Source organism: Scyliorhinus torazame, chromosome 10 (assembly GCF_047496885.1).
Source record: "Scyliorhinus torazame isolate Kashiwa2021f chromosome 10, sScyTor2.1, whole genome shotgun sequence".
Lineage (NCBI taxonomy): Eukaryota > Metazoa > Chordata > Chondrichthyes > Carcharhiniformes > Scyliorhinidae > Scyliorhinus > Scyliorhinus torazame.
In genome coordinates this window covers 170,999,404-171,023,994 of record NC_092716.1, presented here as the reverse complement: position 1 = coordinate 171,023,994, position 24,591 = coordinate 170,999,404, and the positions used below count along the sequence as shown (strand labels likewise).

General features: G+C 49.9%; 1 protein-coding gene across 3 annotated transcripts in view; it reads left to right on the top strand.

Moving 5' to 3' along the window:
- LOC140431033 (von Willebrand factor C and EGF domain-containing protein-like) overlaps positions 1–24,591 on the top strand; it is a 633,994-nt gene that overhangs the window by 130,203 nt on the left and 479,200 nt on the right. For all 3 annotated transcript variants that reach the window (XM_072518932.1, XM_072518933.1, XM_072518934.1), the window contains exons 2-4: positions 11,508–11,602; positions 13,810–13,899; positions 14,608–14,667. In XM_072518932.1, the coding sequence (XP_072375033.1) occupies positions 11,508–11,602; positions 13,810–13,899; positions 14,608–14,667 (245 nt within the window). The remainder of the gene's footprint in view (positions 1–11,507; positions 11,603–13,809; positions 13,900–14,607; positions 14,668–24,591) is intronic.

Sequence of the window (24,591 nt, the reverse complement as noted above, 5' to 3'; positions counted from 1 at the left end):
GTGGTGGTGGCCACACTGAAAATATGGAGGCAATTTAGGCAGCACTTTAGGTTGGGGCGGGTCAAAGTTGATGCCGATCCGAGGGAACCATGGGTTTGAACCAGTGAGGATCGATGCTAGATTTCGGGGATGGGAGGAACGAGGGGTGATGGAAATGAAAGACGTATTTTTAGAAGGGCAGTTTGCAAGTTTGGAGGAGTTGGGGGAGAAGTTTGGAATCCCGCAAGGGGAAGTTTTCAGGTATATGTAGGTGCAGGATTTTGCGAAAAAGGTTTTCCTGGCTTTTCCGATTCTTTCGCGCGCCTCGTTGCTGGAGCGGTGTTGTCATTGTTGGGGGAGGGGGTCATCTCTGCAATCTATGGGAGCATTTTGGAGGAGGATAGGGTATCTCTGGAGGGGGTTACGGCCAAGTGGGATGAGGAGCTGGGGATGGTGCTCTCGGAGGAGCTGTGGTGTGATTTGCTGAGGAGGGTGAACGCTTCAACCTTCAACGCGCAAGGCTGGGGTTGATACAGCTAAAGGTAGTCCACAGAGCGCACCTTACGAAGTTGAAGATGAGCCAGTTATTTGATGGGAGGAGGGGTCCAGCCAATCATGTACAAATGTTCTGGTCCTGCCCGAAGTTGGAGAAATTTTGGAGGTGGTTTTTCAGCACCATGTCGACGATCCTGCATGTGGACTTCGAGCCCAGTCCCCTGGGGGCCATTTTCGGGGTGTTGGACTTGCCTGAGTTGCAGACGGGAGCACGAGCAGATGTTTTAGCCTTTGCCTCGTTGATCGCTTGCAGCCAGGTCCTGTTAAGGTGGAGGTCAGTCTCTCCGCATTGTGCCTTGGTGTGGCTGGGGGATTTAATAAAGGTTTTGCACTTGGAAAAGGTGAAATTTGCTTTGCGAGGGGCGAGTGAGGGGTTCCACAAGAGCTGGGGCTTGTTTATACTACATTTCAATGAGCTGGTTACCTTCAACTGCTCGGGGGGTAGGGAGAGGGTGGGAGGGATGGGTTAGGGTGTTGGGGGGCAGGTTTGGGGTTTTGTGTTGGGTTTACTTTAAAATGTTAAAAACTTAAATAAAAATACTTTTTAAAATCAGCATGGTTTTGTGAATCAGCATGGTTTTGTGAAAAGGAAAAACATGTTTACCCAATTTACTGGAGTTCTTTAAAGAAGTAACATGCACTGTGGATAAAGTGAAGCCTGTGGAGTGCTGTACTTTGATTTTCAGAAGACATTTGATAAGGTGCCATATGAAAGGCTATTGTGGAAAATAAAAACTTATGGTGTAGGAGGTAACATATTAGTGTGGATAGAAGATTGGCTGGCTGGCAGAAAACGGTGCATAAATGGGTCTTTTTCTGATTGACAGGATGTGATGAATGGAGTCCCACAGGGGTCTCAACATTTTACCAATTTATATCAATGACTTTGATAAGGGACGTGAAGGCATGGGAGCTAAATTTGCAATGACACAAAGATGGAGAGGAAAGTATGTTGTAAAGTGTAAAATGTAGGAAAATGTGAAGTTGTTCACTTTGGCAGGTAAAAAAACAGAGTATTACTTAAAGGAGAACAGCTGCAGTTCTGAGGTGCAGGGGGATTTTGGTGTTTTCCTGCATGAGTCACAAAAGGTTAGTACGCAGGTACAGCAATTAATTAAGGAGCTCATAGAATGTTATCCTTTATTTCGAGAGGAACTGAACATAAAAGTAAAGATGTTCTGCTTCGGTTAAACAGGGCATTGGTGAGACCACATCTCGAGTACTGTGTGCAGTTTTGGTGCCCTTATTTCAGGTAGGATGTAAATGCTTTGGAGACTGTTTAGAGGAGGTTTACCAAATTGATACCTGGAATGAGCGGGTTGTCTTATGAGGATAGGTTGGATAGACTGATCTTGTTTCCTGTTTGGAAGAGTGAGGGACGACTCGATTGAAGTCTATAAGGTCCTGAATGGTCTTGACAAGGTGGGCGTGGAAAGGATGTTTCCTCTTCTAGATGCGTCGACAAGTCGGGAGCACTGTTTTAAAATTAGGGGTCATCCTTTTAAGGAGAATTTGTTTTCTCTCAGGGTTTTGTGACTTTCAAACTGTCTGCCTCAGGAGGTGGTGAGATCATTGAATATTTTAAAGGCGGAAGTAGATAGATTCTTGTCAGGCAAAGGGATCAAAAGGTATCAGGGTAGATGGGAATGGAGAAATTGAAATACAAACAGATAAGCCATGATCATATCAAATGGCAGAGCAGGTTTGAGGGGCTGAATGGCCTACCTTTGCTCCTATTTCAGATGTTAATTTGTTTGTAATCAAGGAGGGGTGAGAAAGGAGCACTTGAGGGCCATATTTTTCCTGCAACGCCAGCCTTTGGTTGTTGAAGACCCCTCCCTTCATAACACTTGAACCTGTTGTGTCATCCACTACCTCTCACCCAAAAGAAAAAAGCAAAAGCAAAATGAAGAATTACAAAAGGGGCAACAGAAGAAAAATGGAATTGGAGGGAAGAAAGAGAGTAAAACTGAAACATGAGGGCAGTGAAATAAAATGAAGGAAGAGACAATGTTTGTTTGATTTCCTGTGTACAATGCCACAGGAAATTGACTTATTATGTTTGATCAATATTCCCATTATTGTTATGATTCAATAGATGCTAATTGCTGTGCCAACCAAGTCCCAAAACAGCTCAACATCTCATTTCAATATCCATTTTCCCTTGAATCTTCAATTCCATTGCCCTCAGTACCACTTTCCCAAAATATAAAAATCTTTCATGTTCTCCCTGTTGCCCCCTTTTCTGGGCCAAATAAAATTATTAACCTTTCCTTGCTTATTTATGACCTTTTCTACATTGTAAAACCTCTTACCCCTCCACTCATCCCCCCCTCCCCCCCCCCCCACATTGGAACTTAACAGCTTAAAATCCAAACTCTTACATAGCTCCTAATGCACATTTCTGCCCAATGTTGATTCACTTACAGAAATCCATTTGGGCATACCTTCATTAAAAGGCATGCCTTTAGCACCTAAACTCCTTTGGTATCCTAAAGCTTACAGACAATCTGTCTTAAGTTTGATGAGATTAGTTACTCACTCACTCACACAAACCTGCTTCACAGAATAACACACTGGGCCATAGAAATATTAAAAATAAAAACATCTCTCATCACATTATGAATTTTATGTTGAGATTTACAGTGGAGACTGTCTAAACTTATGTTTTAACTGCCAATGGTAGCACTGTAGCACCTCAGTTTGTGTCTCCCAGCTTTTCAATCTGGTTCGGTAGAGTACCTTCTGTGCTGGAACCATTCCGAGTCATCCATTTCCAAAAACACCAATAGTTTGTGAAAATATTATATAAAGACAAGGCCAGGAAGAATGACTGAAAAAGGAGCCTGAATTATACTTTCAGTTAGTGGTGCAATTATGTCTTGCCTTCCAATCCCTCTTTACTTTTAGATTACATTTAAAGCTGACAGTGCTTTGGGGATCAACTATTTATCTATATGTGCATACACAGAGTCCTGGAGATAACACACTTAGCTCTGGCTGAATGTGGAAACTGAACACAATATAAAACAAGTGATTTCAATTTCATTTGAAACCAATTTTATATAAACAGTATCTGACTACATGTGGTTGAAGAATCTGCTCTGAGCATGCTAGCATTTGTGTTGGTCCTACCTCTTTTAGATGCACAGTATCCCATGTCCTCTATTGAAAGGACAGGAAACAGAAATGATTACATTTAATAATTCTGAATTTGAGTAGAAACAGACTCTGCTGCATGAAATTATGGAGGAATAATGAGTTTTCTTTATTTAGGGGAGAGTGTTGGTTGGGGCCTTACCGAAGCAGCACCAACTAATCATTGCACAGCCAAGGCAAAGTCTGTGTGAGAAATCAGCCCAGCCAAAATCAAGACTGATGATGGATCAGTTCCAAACATGACTAAGGCATTGTCATGATATTCAAACACACACATCATGATGGACACACTAACAGGCAAATCAGAGTACACAACACCACAACCAATCACAGACAAGAACACCAACCACATAAAAAGCACGAGCACGACACCTGGAGGTCAGTAGGTCTGGGGAGAAGGAAGCATGAAAGAGCTGTTGAAACACCACAAGCAGGGAGCCCCCCACGTGCAGAGTGCAAAGACCAAGTTGTAAATAGTGAGTTTAAATAAACAAGTGTTGTACCATATGCAACTGTGTTGGCTCTTCTGTGTGTCAGAACACCCAACACCACATGGTACAGGAGTGGATCGATACCTGCCTACCAACCTGCCATTCTGGACATGGACCACACCGGCAAACCGCAGCCGATGCAAGTCACGGGGAACCTAGGCACCAACTGGAAGCTCTACAGGCAGCGATTTGACCTGTACATCCGTGCCACCGAAAAACAGAATGTCTCGGATGATTCGAAGATTGCAATGCTCCTCTTCTACGCAGGCCCCCACCCAAATGATGTCTTTAATTCACTGGTGTTCGAGGAAGGCGAAAACCAGGCCAAATATGACACGGTCATCCTCAAAATGGACCAGCACTTTCAAACTGAAGTAAACGAAACTTTCGAAAGATACATCTTTCAGCAACGCCTGCAAGGTAAGGAGGAGCTTTTTCAACCCTTTTTGACGCACCTCCGGATTCTAGCGCAGTCCTGCGGTTACGGCACCACCACAGAGTCCATGATCAGGGACCAGATTGTTTTTGGCGTTGCCTCCAGTGGCCTACGCCAGCAGCTTCTTAAAATAAAGAGCCTCACCTTAGCGTCTGCTGTGGAAGCCTGTGTCCTCCATGAAAATGCGACCTGCCGTTTTGCCCGATTCCAGGCGTCCGAGTTGGCACGGAGGGGGTCCCCAGCCGTCGAATCGGCAAGCCAGGCCGCCCACGACGTTGAACGCATCCAGGCCGTCGATTTCTTCCCGCCCCACGGCCCGGACGACAGCGGCCGCTTCCCGCGCTTTTCGCGGTCTCCCGCGCAGGTGCGCGCCAAGAATAACGGCCACAACGAGGGACGCACTGCGCAGGCGCGCCCACCGCAAGATCGCACTGCGCATGCGCAGTGGCGCAACGAACGCCGTGACGTCATGACGTGCAGCAAGTGTGGAGGTCTACACTTAAAAGGGCAATGTCCTGCAAAATACCAACAGTGCAACAGATGTGCCATGATAGGCCACTACGCAGCCCGCTGTCGTGCGGCTCAACCCATGGATCCGGCGCATCCTCGACAACCTCGCACACGAGTCAGGACCGTCCAGCCCACGCATCAAGACTTCCAGTTAAGTGATGCAGATGACCAGGATGACTTCAGAGTTGCCGTCATTGATGTCAACAAGGTCAATGCCATCAATCCAGACGATGAGTGGTGTGCCACCCTGACGGTCAACCGATCGCGCGTCGCCTTCCGTCTGGACACCGGCGCATCCGCCAACCTGATTGCTTACTCTGCAGTCCAGGCCATGAAGGTCAAACCACTCATCACACCATCCCGGCTTAAGATGGTTGACTATAACGGGAACGTTATCCCGTCCGTAGGATCTTGCCAGCTACAGGTGACTCACAAGGGGTACACGGCCACACTCCCCTTCGAAGTTGTGGGCTCATCAAAGGACTCGTTACTGGGCGCACAAGCGTGTAAGGTCCTTCACCTGGTACAGCGCATCATGTCTCTCTCTCCAGATGAGATATCCGACTTCCCGGATGCTGAGTTCCACGCGAATCTCCATTCCCTCCTCGCTCACAACCAGGAGGTTTTTGAAGGCATGGGGACATTGCCACACACGTACAAGATTCGACTCAGACCGGACGCCATCCCTGTCGTTCACGCACCTCGCAGGGTTCCTGCGCCTCTCAAAGACCGCCTCAAGGCACAACTGCAGATTCTTCAGGACCAAGGGGTCCTATCCAAGGTCACGGAGCCCACGCCATGGGTCAGCTCCATGGTCTGTGTAAAGAAGCCCTCTGGCGAGCTCCGTATATGTATAGATCCAAAAGATCTGAACAACAACATCATGCGGGAACACTATCCCATCCCAAAACGAGAAGACCTCACCAGCGAGATGGCGCGAGCCAACATATTCACTAAATTGGATGCGTCCAAAGGATTCTGGCAGATCCAACTGGACCCGGCCAGCCGAAGACTATGCACATTCAACACCCCTTTTGGCAGATTCTGCTACAACCGGATGCCATTCGGCATCATTTCGGCATCTGAAGTATTCCACCGCATTATGGAGCAGATGATGGAAGGCATCGAAGGGGTACGTGTATATGTGGACGATATCATCATTTGGTCCACCACTCCGCAGGAACACATGCATCGTCTTCGACGTGTCTTCACCCGCATACGGCAAAATGGCCTGCGTCTCAACCGTGCGAAGTGTGCTTTCGGCCAGACGGAGCTGAAATTCCTCGGGGACCACATCTCAAGGTCCGGGGTCCGTCCCGATGCAGACAAGGTTAGCGCCATCACAGCCATGCCACGACCGGCTGACAAGAAGGCTGTCTTAAGATTCCTGGGCATGGTCAACTTCCTTGGGAAGTTCATTCCCAACCTGGCTTCTCATACAACAAACATGCGCCATCTCGTAAAAAAATCGACGGAATTCAACTGGCACCAGTCGCATCAGCAGGAATGGGAGGAGCTCAAGCACAAACTGGTCACGGCACCAGTGCTGGCCTTCTTTGACGCGACTCGCCCTACAAAGATCTCAACAGACGCCAGCCAATCTGGTATTGGAGCGGTACTCCTGCAAAAAGACAGCACGTCATCATGGGCCCCGGTTGCGTATGCCTCACGAGCCATGACCCCTACCGAACAGCGCTACGCGCAAATCGAAAAAGAATGCCTGGGCTTGTTAACTGGACTGGACAAGTTCCACGACTATGTGTATGGCCTGCCACGATTCACGGTCGAAACTGACCACCGCCCCCTGGTCAACATCATTAACAAAGACCTGAACGACATGACTCCTCGCCTCCAGCGCATCTTACTCAAACTCAGGAGGTACGATTTTGAACTGATCTACACTCCGGGGAAGGAACTCATAGTGGCGGACACTCTTTCCCGAGCAGTGAGCACACCACCAGATGCGGAGGGGTTCGTGCGTCAAATTGAGGCACACGTGACTCTGACAGCAGCAAATATGCCAGCTGATGATCCTTGTCTGGCCCACATACGCGCAGAGACGGCGACTGACCCTCTGCTGCAGCGAGTGATGCGCCACATGACGGAAGGGTGGCTAAAAGGGCAGTGCCCCCAGTTTTACAATGTGCGAGATGATCTCACCAATATAGACGGGGTCCTTATGAAATCGCATAGGATCGTCATTCCACACAGTGTGCGCCAGATGATTCTTCGTCAACTACACGAAGGCCACTTGGGTGTCGAAAAATGCAGACGAAGGGCCCGGGCGGCGGTATATTGGCCGGGTATTAATGAAGACATAGCCAACATGGTGCTCAACTGCACAACCTGTCAGAGGTTTCAGCCGGCGCAACCTCCGGAAACACTTCTACCACACGAGATGGTGACGTCCCCCTGGGCGAAGGTGGGTGTTGACCTATTTCACGCGCTCGGCAGAGATTACATTGTTATTATAGACTACTTCTCAAACTACCCGGAAGTCATGCCTCTCCATGATCTGACGTCGTCCGCAGTCATTGGGGCCTGCAAGGAAACGTTTGCTCGCCATGGCATTCCAAGGACTGTCATGTCAGACAATGGACCTTGTTTTGCCAGCCGTGAATGGTCGTCCTTTGCCGCAGCATATGGTTTCACTCATGTGACATCCAGCCCTCTGCATCCACAATCGAACGGGAAGGCTGAAAAGGGTGTCCACATCGCAAAGCGGCTCCTGTGCAAGGCGGCTGATGCCGGATCGGACTTTAACCTTGCCTTGCTGGCCTATCGATCGGCCCCGTTATCCACGGGCCTCTCGCCAGCGCAGCTACTAATGGGTCGCTCCCTCAGGACGACGGTACCTTCCGTCCTGGCACCGACAACAGACCATGAGGCGGTTCTTCGGGACATGCAACTGCAGCGTGATCGCCAGAAAGGTCGGTACGACACACGAGCGACGGACCTGCCCCCCCTGTCCTCCGGAGACAAAGTACGCGTCCATCAACCGTATGGTGGCTGGTCAGCACCGGCCGAAGTCCTCCGACAAGTGGCTCCCCGCTCGTTCCTGGTTCGCATGCCGGATGGTTCCGTGCGTCGCCGCAATCGGCGCGCCCTTCGCCGACTTCCACGTTCACAGCCACACAACACGCCAGATCCTCAACAGGCTTCCGAGGATGACTTTGTGGAGCTGCCGCACATCACGCCCTTTCCATCGCCACCCATGGCCATGCCTGCACAGCAGCCGGTGGTTCTTGATCCACCCTTAAGGCGGTCAACCCGAATTCGTCGCAAACCCATTAGAATGGACTTATAATACAGTTCATATGTTTAATAAGTTGGACAATTTTACATGATAACCTGTTGTTGTTTATCGTTCCAGATGTCGTCTGACTGGACAACTGTTCAAAATTTTTTTTTCTTCTTCTCTCGTTCGCATTTCTGTTATGTTATGGTACAACTGGATTCATGTGACGCACTCGACATCGCCCCATGTACATAGTTCCGTCATAGACACATGCTGCACACGACACACACACACTCTTAGATGCACTCACGTCACGATCATATTTATTACCACGTAGGCACATATCTTTGTAAAAAGGGGGGATGTCATGATATTCAAACACACACATCATGATGGACACACTAACAGGCAAATCAGAGTACACAACACCACAACCAATCACAGACAAGAACACCAACCACATAAAAAGCACGAGCACGACACCTGGAGGTCAGTAGGTCTGGGGAGAAGGAAGCATGAAAGAGCTGTTGAAACACCACAAGCAGGGAGCCCCCCACGTGCAGAGTGCAAAGACCAAGTTGTAAATAGTGAGTTTAAATAAACAAGTGTTGTACCATATGCAACTGTGTTGGCTCTTCTGTGTGTCAGAACACCCAACACCACAGGCATGACCAAGTAAAATGCAAGAAAGATTGTGGACTTTGAACACAAATTATTAAGGGCCATACTTCAAAGCAGTCGGGTCAACCATTAGAGAAAGACTGTGATCAACTCAAGCGTTCAGAGTTGGCATAGTTCAATGAGTCATCAGAAAGCAGAATGGAGAATGAGCCAAAAAACATTATCTGGAAGGTAAATGTAATGATGGCAATACAGCAAAAGGAAAAGAAAGTTGAAGGCAAATTGTATTATTTCTGAGGAAGTGCACATCTGCAGGTGGGTTGGTGTCCAGCAAAAGGAAACTCAATCTTTAGAAAAATGAACCAGCTCCTATTTCCTACTTATGCAGCTGCCAGTCACATACACTATGTGAGCAGTTCAGCACAGGAGAGCTCCCTGTTTCGTTGTAAGGGAGAAAATTGGACAAAAGACTTTGCATAAAAATAAAGATGTGGCAACTACGTTCCAAACTGAGGGTATACCAGCAAAAATTTGTGTTCATTCCAAGAGCCTGAGAAACATTATTGAAGAAGGCAACTTTTAGAGGACATCGGGAGAAATACTGATTGTGTGATGTTCTGATTGAGGTGCTTAAAGTGATAATAGAATTTGACAGGATGTAGAGAAATTGGGGGGGATTCTCCGCCCCTCCACGCCACTTTTCAGTCTCGACCTGCCGGCGGGATTCCCCGTTATGCCGGCCGGTCAATGGGGTTTCCCATTGTGGGGCAGCCCCACACCGTCGGGAAACCCCCGGGCTGCCGGCAAAACGGAGAATCCCACCGGCGGAGAATCCTGCCAATTATTTTCCCTGGAGGAGGAATCAAGAACAAGGAGGCAGAATCTTATATATCGAGTCCAGCTATGTGTATCAGGAAGCACATTTTCACCCAAAAATTTACAGAAAATCTGGAATTTTCTCCCAAAAAGGCTGTAGATAATTGGAGTTCTCAAGACAGATCAATGGCTTTGTGTTAGCTAATGGTATCAGAGGATATGGAATTGAGGTATGTCATTGAAGTTGAGGTATAGATCAATATGATCAAATTGAATTGTGAAGCAGGCTCGAGAGACTGAATGACCTCGATGTTAACTAAATGGATCATGTATGCTCTATGAATTAGATCAGGAATCTAGATTGAAATCGGCCAGATTTATAATAACCTCCTGGTCTTAATTCATCTCATTCGAATTATGCAAATGTTTGAACTTTTAGGGTCTTGCTGTTATATTCCAGAATGTTATGCAACAGGCAGCAATGCATACTTGTGTGTTGAATGTTGTGTGATATGTTCGCTCATACAGCATGCCATCTGGCCATTAAGAACCATGATAAGGAAAAAAAAGGAAGAAAAGACATCTTGCACATTCATAAAAAGTGTAAATTCATCATTGGAAATTATTTATTTGTTCCTCAGGTTGTCCAAATCACTTCACAGCCAATAAATTTTATTTGTAGGCAAAGGGAGCAGTCATTTTGCAGAAGATCCCACCAAAACAATAAAATGCCACTCTTTCAATACTTCACTGAAATGTCCGCCAAGATTACATACTCGAGTTCCTGGAGTAGGATCCATGACCAAGTGAAGAGAGTGTTACCACTGAACCAAACTGACACTGAATATAATGACAATAATAATTTATTGTCACAAGTAGACTTCCATGAAGTTACTGTGAAAAGCCCCTAGTCACCACATTCCAGCGCCTGTTCGAGAAGGCCGAATGACGAATGAAGTTCAATGACATACCTCAATAGCCCACTGGGCTAAAACATTTGAAGAAAATGCTCAGAAGGCAAACTGCTATTGAACATATGTCAGACAGAGATGGTCCAAAAATTGTTTGACTTGAAATGTGAATGTGCGCAGCAAATATAACCTGTAAAGGCAGTCTATATTGCACTTGTCAACTTTGAACTGTTTGTGACATATATTTTTGCAAATTTTACAAATTGAGTATATTTTTGGAAAATAAATGTGGATTGCTAACCTTAATGGAATTGCAAAACAACTGCCATAGCTGGTAACAGAAGTATTAAATGCCCCTAGGGATTTAAACTTGGAAAACAATAGCTGCAGTTGAAAACTTCAATGCCTGGCGGTGCTGCTGGGTTGGATGTCATCAGTACAAGGGAAAATGACAAGCCTGGGTGAATGTGACTGCAGCCTATCTTATAGCAGTGCGAACTCCGATTTGTTTTTGATTTCTCAAGTGAATTTTCAACATTGGGAAACTGGGACTGTGTGTAAAGGATGATATTACTTAACTGCGTATGTGTAGAATGGATACATGAACCTGTAGATCACATCATTTATTTAGTTAAATCCCTGGCTAGAATTTGGGAGTCAATGAGAGTCACTGATGCATTTTCCTCTTAAAAACTATTTTGTTCAATTGCATTCTCATAGGAGTCAGATTTTGCCATTTGCTTTGCGACCGCAATCTCTCTGAGGCAGTTCTTTTTGCCTTTTGTTTCCAGGTATCGCCAAGGCCCTCATATTTGCCAATCGCGGTATGGGAATGGATGCTGCCTCGGGTGGAGTCCAACGCTGGGCAGTGGACAATGTATAATCCGTAAGTCAAAATGAGAGCAAATGCTTCAATGTGGGTTTTTGTTGAAGGAATCTTACCTTCCTGATGATGAGTGCTCAACAAAATTTATCCCTGCTGTGACAGACTTCTCTAAATTCTGCGCTGCTGTACAACAACTTTGCTCCTCATGGTCTTTGCTTTGCTTAGACATTCTCTGTGTGCATATCTGTACTGAGTGAGAGACAGGTGAGGGCATCAGTGTGGCCTGGCAAGGGGCAACTTGCTCCTAACCATTGCTCTTGCTAAGTGTTCTGGGATATGCACAGAGAGCACTTTGTCCTCCAAGTGACTGCTCTTCATGTATGATCCTGAACAGTAAGTGCCAAAATCTGATTCAACTGTGAGACCCTCATTTTCTATGGGTGGCATAGTGGTTAGCACTGTTGCTTCACAGCGGCGCATCACGGGTTCGACTCAGGCTTGGGTCACTGTCTGTGCGGAGTCTGCATGCTCTCCCCGTGTCTGCATAGGTTTGCTCCCAGTGCTCCGGTTTCCTCCCACAAGTCCCGAAAGATGCGCTGTTCGCTGAATTGGACATTCTGAATTCTCCCTCTGTGTACCCGAACAGGTGCCGTAGTGTGGCGATTAGAGTATTTTCACAGTAACTTCATTGCAGTGTTAATGTAAGCCGACTTGCGACACTAATAAAGATTATTATTCAAGCCAAATTCAGTCCTCATCCAATATCCACAAATGTTTGCTCTGTCCGCCTCTGATCTCTATTCTACCAGCCTCTGATTCACTGCCCATTCCATGCATCTGCCAGCCATTGGTTCTCTTTTTCTCCACCCACTCACAGATTCATAGCATTTTTACAACATGGGCAAGAGTCCCTTTGGCCCATCGTGTCCATGCCAGCCATTAAGCACTTATTTACTCCAATTCCATTTTCCAACACTTGGTCTGTAGCCTTGTATGCTATGGCATTTCAAATGCTCATCTAAATACCTTTTTTAAAAAAATTTAGAGTACCCAATTATTTATTGTTTCGAATTAAGGGGCAATTTAGCGTGGCCAATCCACCTAACCTGCACATCTTTGGGTTGTGGGGGTGAAACCCATGCAGACACGGGGAGAATGTTCAAATTCCGCATGTACAGTGACCCAGGGCCGGGATTCGAACAGGGTCCTCAGTGCCGTAGGCTGCAGTGCTAACCACTGTGCCACGTGCCACCCTGAATTCTGCTTAAATATTGTGAGGGTTCCCACCTCTACCCCTCTTTCAGGCAGTGAGTTCCAGATTCCCATCACCCTCCGGGTGAAACCGTCTTTCCTCAAACCCCCTCGAAATCTCTTGCCCCTTCCCTCAAATCTATGCCCCCTAGTTATTGATTCCTCCGCAAAGGTAAAAAATCCCTTCCATTCCACCCTATCTAGTCTGCTCAAACTTTAATACACCTCAACCCTCGACCCTTCTCTGCTCCAAGGCAAGAAACCCCAGCTTAGCAAGTCGCTCTTGAGAGCTGAAGTGCCCCAGCCCAGGAAACATCCTGGTGAATCTCCTCTGCACCCACACTAGGGCAATCAGTTCTTCCTATAATGTGGTGACCAGAACTGCACACACTACCACACCTGTGACCTAACGAGCATTTTATACAGCTCCATCATAACCTCCCTGCTCTTATATTCTATGCCTGGGTTAATAAAGTATTGCGTATGCCTTCTTAATCAAAAGTTAACTGAATTTTAATTTCTACCAGCTGCAGTGGTGGGATTTGAACCCATATCCCCCAGCGTATTGGCCTGCATGGCTTGATCACTAGCCCGCAACATTACCACTGCGCCACCATCTTCTCCAGCCCATTGTGTTAGCCTTTGATTCCTCCCCTTCTGTTTACAAACCTCTGATAAATTCCCAGCAGAGCGCTATCTCCAGGGCCACTGCTGCATATCTATGGCCCAGTAAAAGTTATTTCCCACTGGGATATTGGTGCATATAACTTTCCAGTGGTTGAGTGTCGGGTATGAGTATATCCTTTGAACCACATTACTTGTCCCAAATTAAGACTGCAGTGATAAAGTGGTTCAGAAAAATCAAGCAATTGGGGGAAAATGTTTTCTGAAATGAATTAGACTAATTGCTAATTGTTTGCAGACTGTTTCTAGGTTGAGCTGCTGTTGATTAGTGCATTTTTCTCTAATGACATTTTACTGCATGTTAACCATGACCTTTTCTGCTTTGCATGTAGCCGTTTGTTCCTTTGGCTGTGGGAATGGTTATTGCGTCGCACCGAATCTCTGTTTCTGCAGAGGAGGACAACAAGGAATCTCCTGCTCAGGTAACCATGGCAGCTATCAGCTACTTTTGTGTTAATCTCTTGGCTTTACCCAGGATGGGAGGGAGAATTGCGAGAGAAGATTTTTATGAGTAAGACAGATAGTCATTGATTTATGTAGAGATGAAAAGTTCACTTGTTCTCTCTAATGCCACCGAGCTGAGAAGGGAACTTGCCATGTGCGGAATTATGGTTAAATTGGATTTTTAAAATAAAATATGTCGATGTTAGCCATAAGAAAGAACATGGCTCCCAGTGCCTTTTCCAGTATTCAATAAAAGCATGGCTGAGCCTCTATATCAACTCCACTTTCCTTCCCTATCATCCATCCCTTGATTCACTTATTGCCCAAAAATCTATCGATCTCAGTATTGGATGTACACAAAAATGGAACATCTAAAACCCTCTGAGATAGATATTTCCGAAGATTCACAAAATTTCTCCTCATCTGAGTCCGAAATGAATACGACAACGTATCCTGAGGCTATGGTTCCAGTTCCAGACTCTCCAGTTCTGTGAAACAACCTGTCAGAATTTACCTTGTCACATCCTCTTAAAGAGGATGAATTTATACTTTTCAATTATATCATCCCCCTCCATTCTTCTAAACTCGAGAGGATATAGCCTAATCTACTCAACATTGCAGGTATAGACTTGAATACTCAAGTTGGGGTTTGATTGACATTTTCCTATTTTATCTTTTAATTTCAGATGATGGAAGGTCCACTCATTATCTCAGTGATAGTATACTAAATCACTCAGACATTGATGGTGAGTAGAGTAGACCTCACACCCATCCAAACTTGTAGAATTGACTCAACCCAGCCTTTGTAAATTATTTGGGTTGGTACAGTTATGAGGTCTCATGTAAGCAGCTGCCTCCAGATAAGGATCCAAACATATTTATGTATATGGGAACCTCAAGAGTATTTTCAAAAGTATTGGGAACACTGTCATTGCCACATACTGATTTGCAATGTCACAGATTTACTCTGAAGAAGTTGAACGTAAGTTTATCTTTGAGACGACCAAACCTGTGTTGCCAAAGTGATGAAAACAATTGACAAAATTAATTGCGGCAAGTATTTCTCTAATAATGATAATCTTTATTAGTGTCACAAGTAGGCTTACATAAACACTGCAATGAAGTTACTGTGAAAATCCCCTATATATAATCAAAAGGGGTAGGAGGGAAAACATCTAGATGGTAAGAAAGCTGTAGATTAAGTTGCTCAGGAGGGTAATTGAAGTTGGCGGCACCTCTTAAAGCTGTAACCTTTGCCACGTGCAAGGACAAGAGCAACAGCTGGTCCGGAACATCATCTCCAAGTTCTCCAAGAGCCTTCCCTACATGCATGGTCTTGGAACTCCTTCCCTAACAGCATGAACTGCAATTCTGGTTTAGCACAAGGCTAAATCGCTGGCTTTGAAAGCAGACCAAGGCAGGCCAGCAGCAGGGTTCAATTCCCAGCCTCCCTGAACAGGCGCTGGAATGTGGTGACTACAGGCTTTTCGAGGGACTGGTTTAGCACACTGGGCTAAATCGCTGGCTTTTAAAGCAGACCATGGCAGGCCAGCAGCACGGTTCAATTCCCGTACCAGCCTCCCCGAACAGGCGCCGGAATGTGGCGACTAGGGGCTTTTCACAGTAACTTCATTTGAAACCTACTTGTGACAATAAGCAATTTTCATTTCATTTCATTTCATGAAGGAGGTTATTCTGTTCCAATTTTTAAAGTCTGCCATAGATTTAGTTCACGAAGGCAGCCCACCACCACTTTCTCGAGGGCAATGAAAAATAGGCAGCAAGATACACATTTTGAGAATGAGTTTAAAGAGACAAGGCTGCAACATTATGGGGTGCACAAAGTGGTCTTTTACTTAATCCATGAAACCACAAAAATATAATTACCGCAGCGAACAATCTGTTCAAATTGGATTTGTTTATTGTCACATGTACCGAGGTACAGTGAAAAGTATTTTTCTGCATGCAGCTCAAACAGATCATTTATTACATGAAAAGGAAATACATAATTGGACAGCACAAGGTACACAATGTAAATACATAGACACCGGCATTGGGTGAAGCATACAGGAGTGTAGTATTAATCAGATCAGTCCATAAGAGGGTCGTTTAGGAGTCTGGTAACAGCGGGGAAGAAGCTGTTTTTGAATCTGTTTGTGCGTGTTCTCAGACGTTTGTATTTCCTGCCCGAGGGAATGAAACGTGCCATGCAATTCGTGAAGGAGGTTATTCTGTTCCAATTTTTAAAGACTGCCATAGATTAAGGAAAACTGCTTTCCTTTTTTATCAGGCAGTCTTTGCTCAAAGAAATGAAACACAAATATAAAATACACTTGCATGCGCACACATATATATTGCTTTTCACATGCTGTAGGTCTACCAAAGCAATTCACAGCTAATTAATAATTTTAAAAATGCAGTCTCCGCTGTCGTGTAGGTAATTACAATGATCAATTTGTGCAGAATGAGGTCCCACAAGTAATAAATGAAACATGTGAGCAGTTAGTCGGTTTTAGACATGTTGATTGAAGGATTGATGCTTGTTTGAGCGCCAGGATAATTCCCAGGTTTTCTTTAAATAATGCTTTGGTGATTTTTAACGGCCATCTGAAGAGGTAGATGGAGTTCAATGTCTTATCCAAAAGGTGATTCACTCCTTCAACAATAGAACACTCCCTTAGTCCTGCGCTGAGTTTCAGCGAGATTATTCGTTCAGATCCTGGAGTGGGGTTTGAAAACTCAACTCCTGACCCCTGGAATGAATGGGACCACTGAGCCAACCTGAAACTTAAAGATAATCCATTTAATTGATCTAGTCTACACATAGACTGATATCTTCAGGTTGGCTGACTGCAGACTGATCACATGGTAAGAGACAAAAACAGAAATTACTGGACAACCTCAGCGGGTCTGACAGCATCTGTGGCGAGAAAAGGGAGCTAATGCTGAGTATGGATGACTCTTTGTCAAAGAGGTAAGTGAATTGCTGAGAAACATAGGTGAAAGGACAAGGGTCAATGAGCCATACAGAAAAAGAAAATCAGAGAGAAGAAAATGTGCTTGTGGAAGGGGATAATGAGTCGGAGAACCTATCCTGTAGCATGCAGGGAAGACCAAAGATGTGCAGGTTAGGTGGATTGCCCATGATAAATTGCCCCTAAGTTTCCAAAAGGTTAGGTGGGGTGTGGGGATGGAGGGGAGCTGTGGGCCTAGGTAGCTTGCTCTTTCAAAGGGTGGTGCAGACTCGATGGGCCGAATGGCTGCCTGCAGCACTAAAGGGACTCTGTACGGATTCTAAAACGAAAGGAGTTTGTTTGATTTTAAGCTGCTCCCATGAGCAGGTGTCAAATGTACTTGCCTGAAGACAGCAGGGTCTGATAGACATTGACATAGGGTCTGGTCTGACTGACACCACCTCGAACAGCATCTTAAGTGGGTAAGCTGCTGCACACCCTCCACCCCCCCCCCCCCCCCCCCCCCCCCCAGCTTGAAGCCAGTCTGAAGATGATTAGGAATTGAAGAAGCCTGAGTGATATCCCCCTACCTCAGATGCACCCCTAAACCATTTTCTTTAGTGAGAATCTCCCATAAACATTTCCCACCCATGCCCCCCACCCCCAATCCCTTCAATTTGCAGACAGCACGGTGGTGCAGTGGGTTAACCCTGCAGCCTCACGGCGCCGAAGTCCCAGGTTCGATCCCGGCTCTGGGTCACTGTCCGTGTGGAGTTTGCACATTCTCTCCGTGTTTGCATGGGTTTCGCCCCACAACCCAAAGATGTGCAGGTTAGGTGGTTTGGCCACGTTAAATTGCCCCCTGATGCACGATCAATGACCACTAAAATGAGGTTGTAGTCCAACTGAAGGCTTTAATAAGCTAGATGTTTCCCCCAGCAGCTCAGGTACAGAATGAGGGCTGCTGGGATGGCACGGGTTCTTATACCCCGCCTATCAGGGCGGAGCTATTATGCACTCCAGCCAAAGGCAAGCATACAGGTTCTACCAATGGTACTTTAGCCTCTCAGGTACCGTAATACCTATAATACCACACCCCTTAATTGGAAAAAATGAATTGGGTACTCTAAATTTATAAAAGAGAAATTGCAGGCTAGTGAGAAACGTAGGGCTCAATTCAACGAATTGGGAACAAGTCCCGTGGCGAGCGCGTTTAGCCGCTTGGTTCCTAGCACTTGCAGCGCTACAAGGCAGGTTGCGAGCCTTGACGAAGTGGAAAAAACCGGTGACCCCCGGGTGACAGAGGTCGTTGTGGCGGGCCCAGAGTCGGTCTACTTGTGCGCTGGCACATGTACCGCGGGACACCATCAATAACACACGACAAATGCTGAACGTAACTGAGGCTTTAATACACTAAACAGCAAGCCTCCTGCCTCTGGACCCGAACTGGGTCTGGAGGTGGAGACTTGCCACCTTTTTGCAGAAGCCCGAGGGGAGGAGCCACAGGTGGAGCCAGCCGGGAGAAGCCAAGGCAAGCACAATACAATACAGTAAATATAAGGCAATAACGTGGTTTACCACAGTGTGGGGGGAGGTGTGTTTGTGGGGTGTGTGTGTGTGTGTGTGTGTGTGTGATGGGGTGAGTGTGTGGGGGGAGGTGTGTGGGGGGAAGGGTATATGAGTGGGGGGGAGGTGTGTGTGTGGGGAAGAGGGGTAGGTGTGTAGGGAGAGAGGTGTGTGTGGGGGATGGGTGTGTGTGTGGGGAGGTGTGTGTGAGCGGGGGATGGGTGTGTGGGGGAGGTGTGTGAGAGTCGGGGAGGTGTGTGTGTGTGAGGGGGAGGGGTGTATGTGAGGGGGAGGGGTGTGTGAGGGGGAGGGTTGTGTGTGTGAGTGGGGGAGGTGTCTGTGGGAGGGAGGGGTGTGTGTGAGGGGGAGGGGTGTGTGTGAGGGGGAGGGGTGTGTGTGAGGGGGAGGTGTGTGTGTGAGGGGGAGGTGTGTGTGTGAGGGGGAGGGGTGTGTGTGAGTGGGGAGGTATGTGTGTGAGGGGGAGGGGTGTGTGTTAGTGGGGAGGTGTGTGTGGGGGACGGGTGTGTGAGTCAGGGAGGTGTGTGTGTGAGGGGGAGGGGTGTGTGTGGGGAGGTGGGTATGAGGGGTAGGGGTGTGTGTTTGAGATGGGGAGGTGTGTGTGGGATGGGGAGGTGTGTGTGTGGGGGGATGGGGAGGTGTGTGTGGGGGTGGGGGTGAGGTGTGGGGGTGGGATGGGGAGATGTGTGTGTGGGGGGATGGGGCGGTGTGTGTGGGGGGGGATGGGGAGGTGTGTGTGTGTGGGATGGGGAGGTGGGTGTGTGTGGGATGGGGAGGTGGGTGTGTGTGGGATGGGGAGGTGTGTGTGTGGGATGGGAGGTGTGTGGGGGGGATGGGGAGGTGTGTGGGGGGATGGGAGGTGTGTGGGGGATGGGGAGGTGTGTGTGTGTGGGATGGGGAGGTGTGTGTGGGATGGGGAGGTGTGTGGTGGGATGGGGGAGGTGTGTGTGGGGGATGGGGAGGTGGGTGTGTGTGGGATGGGGAGGTGTGTGGTGGGATGGGGGAGGTGTGTGTGGGGGATGGGGAGGTGGGTGTGTGTGGGATGGGGAGGTGGGTGTGTGTGGGATGGGGAGGTGTGTGGGGGGGTGGGGGGTGGGGAGGTGTGTGTGGGATGGAGGAGGTGTGTGTGTGGGATGGGGAGGTGGGTGTGTGTGGGATGGGGAGGTGGGTGTGTGTGTGATGGGGAGGTGTGTGTGTGTGGGATGGGGAGGTGGGTGTGTGTGGGATGGGGAGGTGGTGTGTGTGTGGGATGGGGAGGTGTGTGTGTGGGATGGAGAGGTGTGTGTATGTGGAATGGGGGAGGTGTGTGTGTGTGGGACGAGGAGGTGTGTGTGTGGGATGGGGAGTTGTGTGTGGGATGGGGAGGTGTGTGTGTGGGATGGGGAGGTGTGTGTGTGTGGAATGGAGAGGTGTGTGTGTGTGGGATGGGGAGTTGTGTGTGTGGGATGGAGAGGTGTGTGTGTGTGGGAAGGGGAGCTGTGTGTGTGGGATGGAGAGGTGTGTGTGTGTGGGATGGGGGAGGTGTGTGTGTGTGGGATGGGGCGGTGTGTGTGTGGGATGGGGAGTTGTGTGTGGGATGGGGAGGTGTGTGTGTGGGATGGGGAGGTGTGTGTGTGTGGGATGGGGGAGGTGTGTGTGTGTGTGGGATGGGGAGGTGTGTGTGTGGGATGGGGAGTTGTGTGTGGCATGGGGAGGTGTGTGTGTGGGATGGGGAGGTGTGTGTGTGTGGGATGGAGAGGTGTGTGTGTGTGGGATGGAGAGGTGTGTGTGTGTGGGATGGGGAGTTGTGTGTGTGGCATGGGGAGGTGCGTGTGTGGGATGGGGAGGTGTGTGTGTGGGATGGGGGAGGTGGGTGTGTGTGGGATGGGGAGGTGTGTGTGTGGGATGGGGAGGTGGGTGTGTGGGGGATGGGGGAGGTGTGTGTGTGTGGGATGGGGAGTTGGGTGTGTGTGGGATGGGGAGGTGCATGTGTGGGATGGGGAGGTGGGTGTGTGTGGGATGGGGAGGTGGGTGTGTGTGGGATGGGGAGGTGGGTGTGTGTGGGATGGGGAGGTGTGTGTGTGTGGGATGGGGAGGTGGGTGTGTGTGGGATGGGGAGATGTCTGTGTGGGATGGGGGGTTGTGTGTGTGGGATGGAGAGGTGGGTGTGTGGGATGGGGAGGTGTGTGTGTGGGATGGGGAGGTGTGTGTGTGGGATGGGGAGGTGGGTGTGTGTGGGATGGGGAGTTGTGCGTGTGGGATGGGGGAGGTGTGTGTGTGTGGGATGGGGAGGTGTGTGTGTGGGATGGGGAGTTGGGTGTGTGTGGGATGGGGAGGTGTGTGTGTGGGATGGGGAGGTGGGTGTGTGTGGGATGGGGAGTTGTGTGTGTGGGATGGGGAGGTGTGTGTGTGGGATGGGGTGGTGGGTGTGTGTGGTATGGGGAGGTGTGTGTGTGTGTGATGGGGAGGTGTGTGTGTGTGGTATGGGGAGGTGGGTGTGTGTGGGATGGGGTGGTGGGTGTGTGTGGGATGGGGAGGTGGGTGTGTGTGTGATGGGGAGGTGTGTGTGTGTGGGATGGGGAGGTGGGTGTGTGTGGGATGGGGAGGTGGTGTGTGTGTGGGATGGGGAGGTGTGTGTGTGGGATGGGGAGGTGTGTGTGTGTGGGATGGAGAGGTGTGTGTGTGTGGGATGGGGGTGGTGTGTGTGTGTGGGATGAGGAGGTGTGTGTGTGGGATGGGGAGTTGTGTGTGGGATGGGAAGGTGTGTGTGTGGGATGAGGAGGTGTGTGTGTGTGGGATGGAGAGGTGTGTGTGTGTGGGATGGGGAGTTGTGTGTGTGGGATGGAGAGGTGTGTGTGTGTGGGAAGGGGAGCTGTGTGTGTGGGATGGAGAGGTGTGTGTGTGTGGGATGGGGGAGGTGTGTGTGTGTGGGATGGGGCGGTGTGTGTGTGGGATGGGGAGTTGTGTGTGGGATGGGGAGGTGTGTGTGTGGGATGGGGAGGTGTGTGTGTGGGATGGGGGAGGTGTGTGTGTGTGGGATGGGGAGGTGTGTGTGTGGGATGGGGAGTTGTGTGTGGGATGGGGAGGTGTGTGTGTGGGATGGGGAGGTGTGTGTGTGTGGGATGGAGAGGTGTGTGTGTGTGGGATGGAGAGGTGTGTGTGTGTGGGATGGGGAGTTGTGTGTGTGGGATGGGGGAGGTGGGTGTGTGTGGGATGGGGAGGTGTGTGTGTGGGATGGGGAGGTGCGTGTGTGGGGGATGGGGACTTGTGTGTGTGGAATGGGGAGGTGTGTGTGTATGGGATGGGGCGGTGTGTGTGTGGGATGGGGAGTTGTGTGTGGGATGGGGAGGTGTGTGTGTGGGATGGGGAGGTGTGTGTGTGGGAGGGGGAGGTGTGTGTGTGGGGTGGGGAGGTGTGTGTGTATGGGATGGGGAGGTGTGTGTGTGGGATGGGGAGGTGTGTGTGTGGGATGGGGAGGTGTGTGCGTGTGGGATGGAGAGGTGTGTGTGGGATCGGGAGGTGTGTGTGTGGGATGGGGAGGTGTGTGTGTGTGGGATGGAGAGGTGTGTGTGGGATGGAGAGGTGTGTGTGGGATGGGGAGGTGCGTGTGTGGGATGGGGAGGTGGGTGTCTGTGGGAAGGGGAGGTGGGTGTGTGTGAGATGGGGTGGTGTGTGTGGGATGGGGGAGGTGCGTGTGTGTGGGGTGGGGGAGGTGGGTGTGTGTGTGATGGGGAGGTGTGTGTGGGATGGGGAGGTGCGTATGTGGGATGGGGAGGTGTGTGTGTGGGATGGGGAGATGGGTGTGTGTGGGATGGGGATGTGTGTGTGGGGGATGGGGTGGTGTGTGTGGGATGGGGGAGGTGCATGTGTGCGATGGGGAGATGGGTGTGTGTGGGATGGGGAGTTGAGTGTGTGGGATCGGGAGGTGTGTGTGTGGGATGGGGAGGTGCGTCTGTGCGATGGGGAGGTGGGTGTGTGTGGGATGGGGTGGTGGGTGTGCGTGGGATGGGGAGGTATGTGTGTGTGTGGGATGGGGAGGTGGGTGTGTGTGGGATGGGGAGGTGTGTGTGTGGGATGGGGAGATGGGTGTGTGTGGGATGGGGAGGTGTGTGTGGGGGATAGGGAGGTGTGTGTGTGTGGGATGGGAGAGGTGTGTGTGTGTGGGATGGGGGTGGTGTGTGTGTGTGGGATGGGGAGGTGGGTGTGTGTGGGATGGGGAGGTGGGTGTGTGTGGGATGGGGAGGTATGTGTGTGTGTGGGATGGGGAGGTGGGTGTGTGTGGGATGGGGAGGTGTGTGTGTGGGATGGGGAGATGGGTGTGTGTGGGATGGGGAGGTGTGTGTGGGGGATAGGGAGGTGTGTGTGTGTGGGATGGGAGAGGTGTGTGTGTGGGATGGGGAGATGGGTGTGTGTGGGATGGGGAGGTGTGTGTGGGGGATAGGGAGGTGTGTGTGTGTGGGATGGGAGAGGTGTGTGTGTGTGGGATGGGGGTGGTGTGTGTGTGTGGGATGGGGAGGTGGGTGTGTGTGGGATGGGGTGGTGGGTGTGCGTGGGATGGGGAGGTATGTGTGTGTGTGGGATGGGGAGGTGGGTGTGTGTGGGATGGGGAGGTGTGTGTGTGGGATGGGGAGATGGGTGTGTGTGGGATGGGGAGGTGTGTGTGGGGGATAGGGAGGTGTGTGTGTGTGGGATGGGAGAGGTGTGTGTGTGTGGGATGGGGGTGGTGTGTGTGTGTGGGATGGGGAGGTGGGTGTGTGTGGGATGGGGAGGTGGGTGTGTGTGGGATGGGGAGGTTGTGTGTGGGATGGGGAGGTGGGTGTGTGTGGGATTGGAAGGTGTGTGTGTGTGGGATGGGGAGGTGTGTGTGTGTGGGATGGGGGAGGTGTGTGTGTGTGGGATGGGGAGGTGGGTGTGTATGGGATGGGGAGGTGTTTGTGTGTGGGATGGGGAGGTAGGCCCCCTAATACAGACCACGACCTTCCCTCTGTCGACAGAGGCTTGCCAGGCCTTCAGCCGCATCAAAGCGGATATCGCAAAGGCCACGATGCGCGCCATCGACGAGTCCCTCCCCTTCCAGGTCGAGAGCGACGCCTCCGATGTAGCTCTAGCGGCCACCCTTAACCAAGCGGGCAGACCCGTGGCCTTTTTCTCCCGAACCCTCCACGCTTCAGAAATCCGCCACTCCTCAGTGGAAAAGGAAGCCCAAGCCATAGTGGAAGCTGTGCGACATTGGAAGCATTACCTGGCCGGCAGGAGATTCACTCTCCTCACGGACCAACGGTCGGTAGCCTTCATGTTCGATAATGCACAGCGGGGCAAAATCAAAAACGACAAGATCTTAAGGTGGAGGATCGAGCTCTCCACCTTCAACTACGAGATCTTGTATCGTCCCGGAAAGCTGAACGAGCCGTCTGATGCCCTATCCCGCGGCACATGTGCCAACGCACAAATTAACCGCCTCCAAACCCTCCACGAGGACCTCTGCCACCCGGGGGTCACTCGGTTCTACCACTTTATTAAGTCCCGCAACCTCCCATACTCTTTAGAGGAGGTCCGTACAGTCACAAGGAACTGCCACATCTGCGCAGAGTGCAAACCGCATTTTCTCAGGCCGGATGGTGCGCACCTGATTAAGGCTTCCCGCCCCTTTGAACGCCTTAGTCTGGATTTCAAAGGACCCCTCCCCTCCACCGACCGCAACACATACTTCCTTAATGTGGTGGACGAGTACTCCCGCATCCCATTCGCCATCCCCTGCTCTGACATGACCGCGGCCACAGTCATTAAAGCCCTGAACACCATATTCACACTGTTCGGTTGCCCCGCATACGTCCACAGCGACAGGGGGTCCTCCTTCATGAGCGACGAGCTGCGCCAGTTCCTGCTCAGCAACGGTATAGCCTCGAGCAGGACGACCAGCTACAACCCCCGGGGGAACGGGCAAGTAGAGAGGGAGAACAGCACGGTCTGGAAGACCGTCCTACTGGCCCTACAGTCCAGGGACCTCCCAGTTTCACGGTGGCAGGAGGTCCTCCCGGACGCCCTCCACTCCATCCGGTCACTACTCTGTACGAGCACTAACCAAACGCCTCATGAGCGCCTCCTTGTCTTCCCAGGAAGTCCTCCTCTGGAACGTCGCTGCCGACCTGGCTG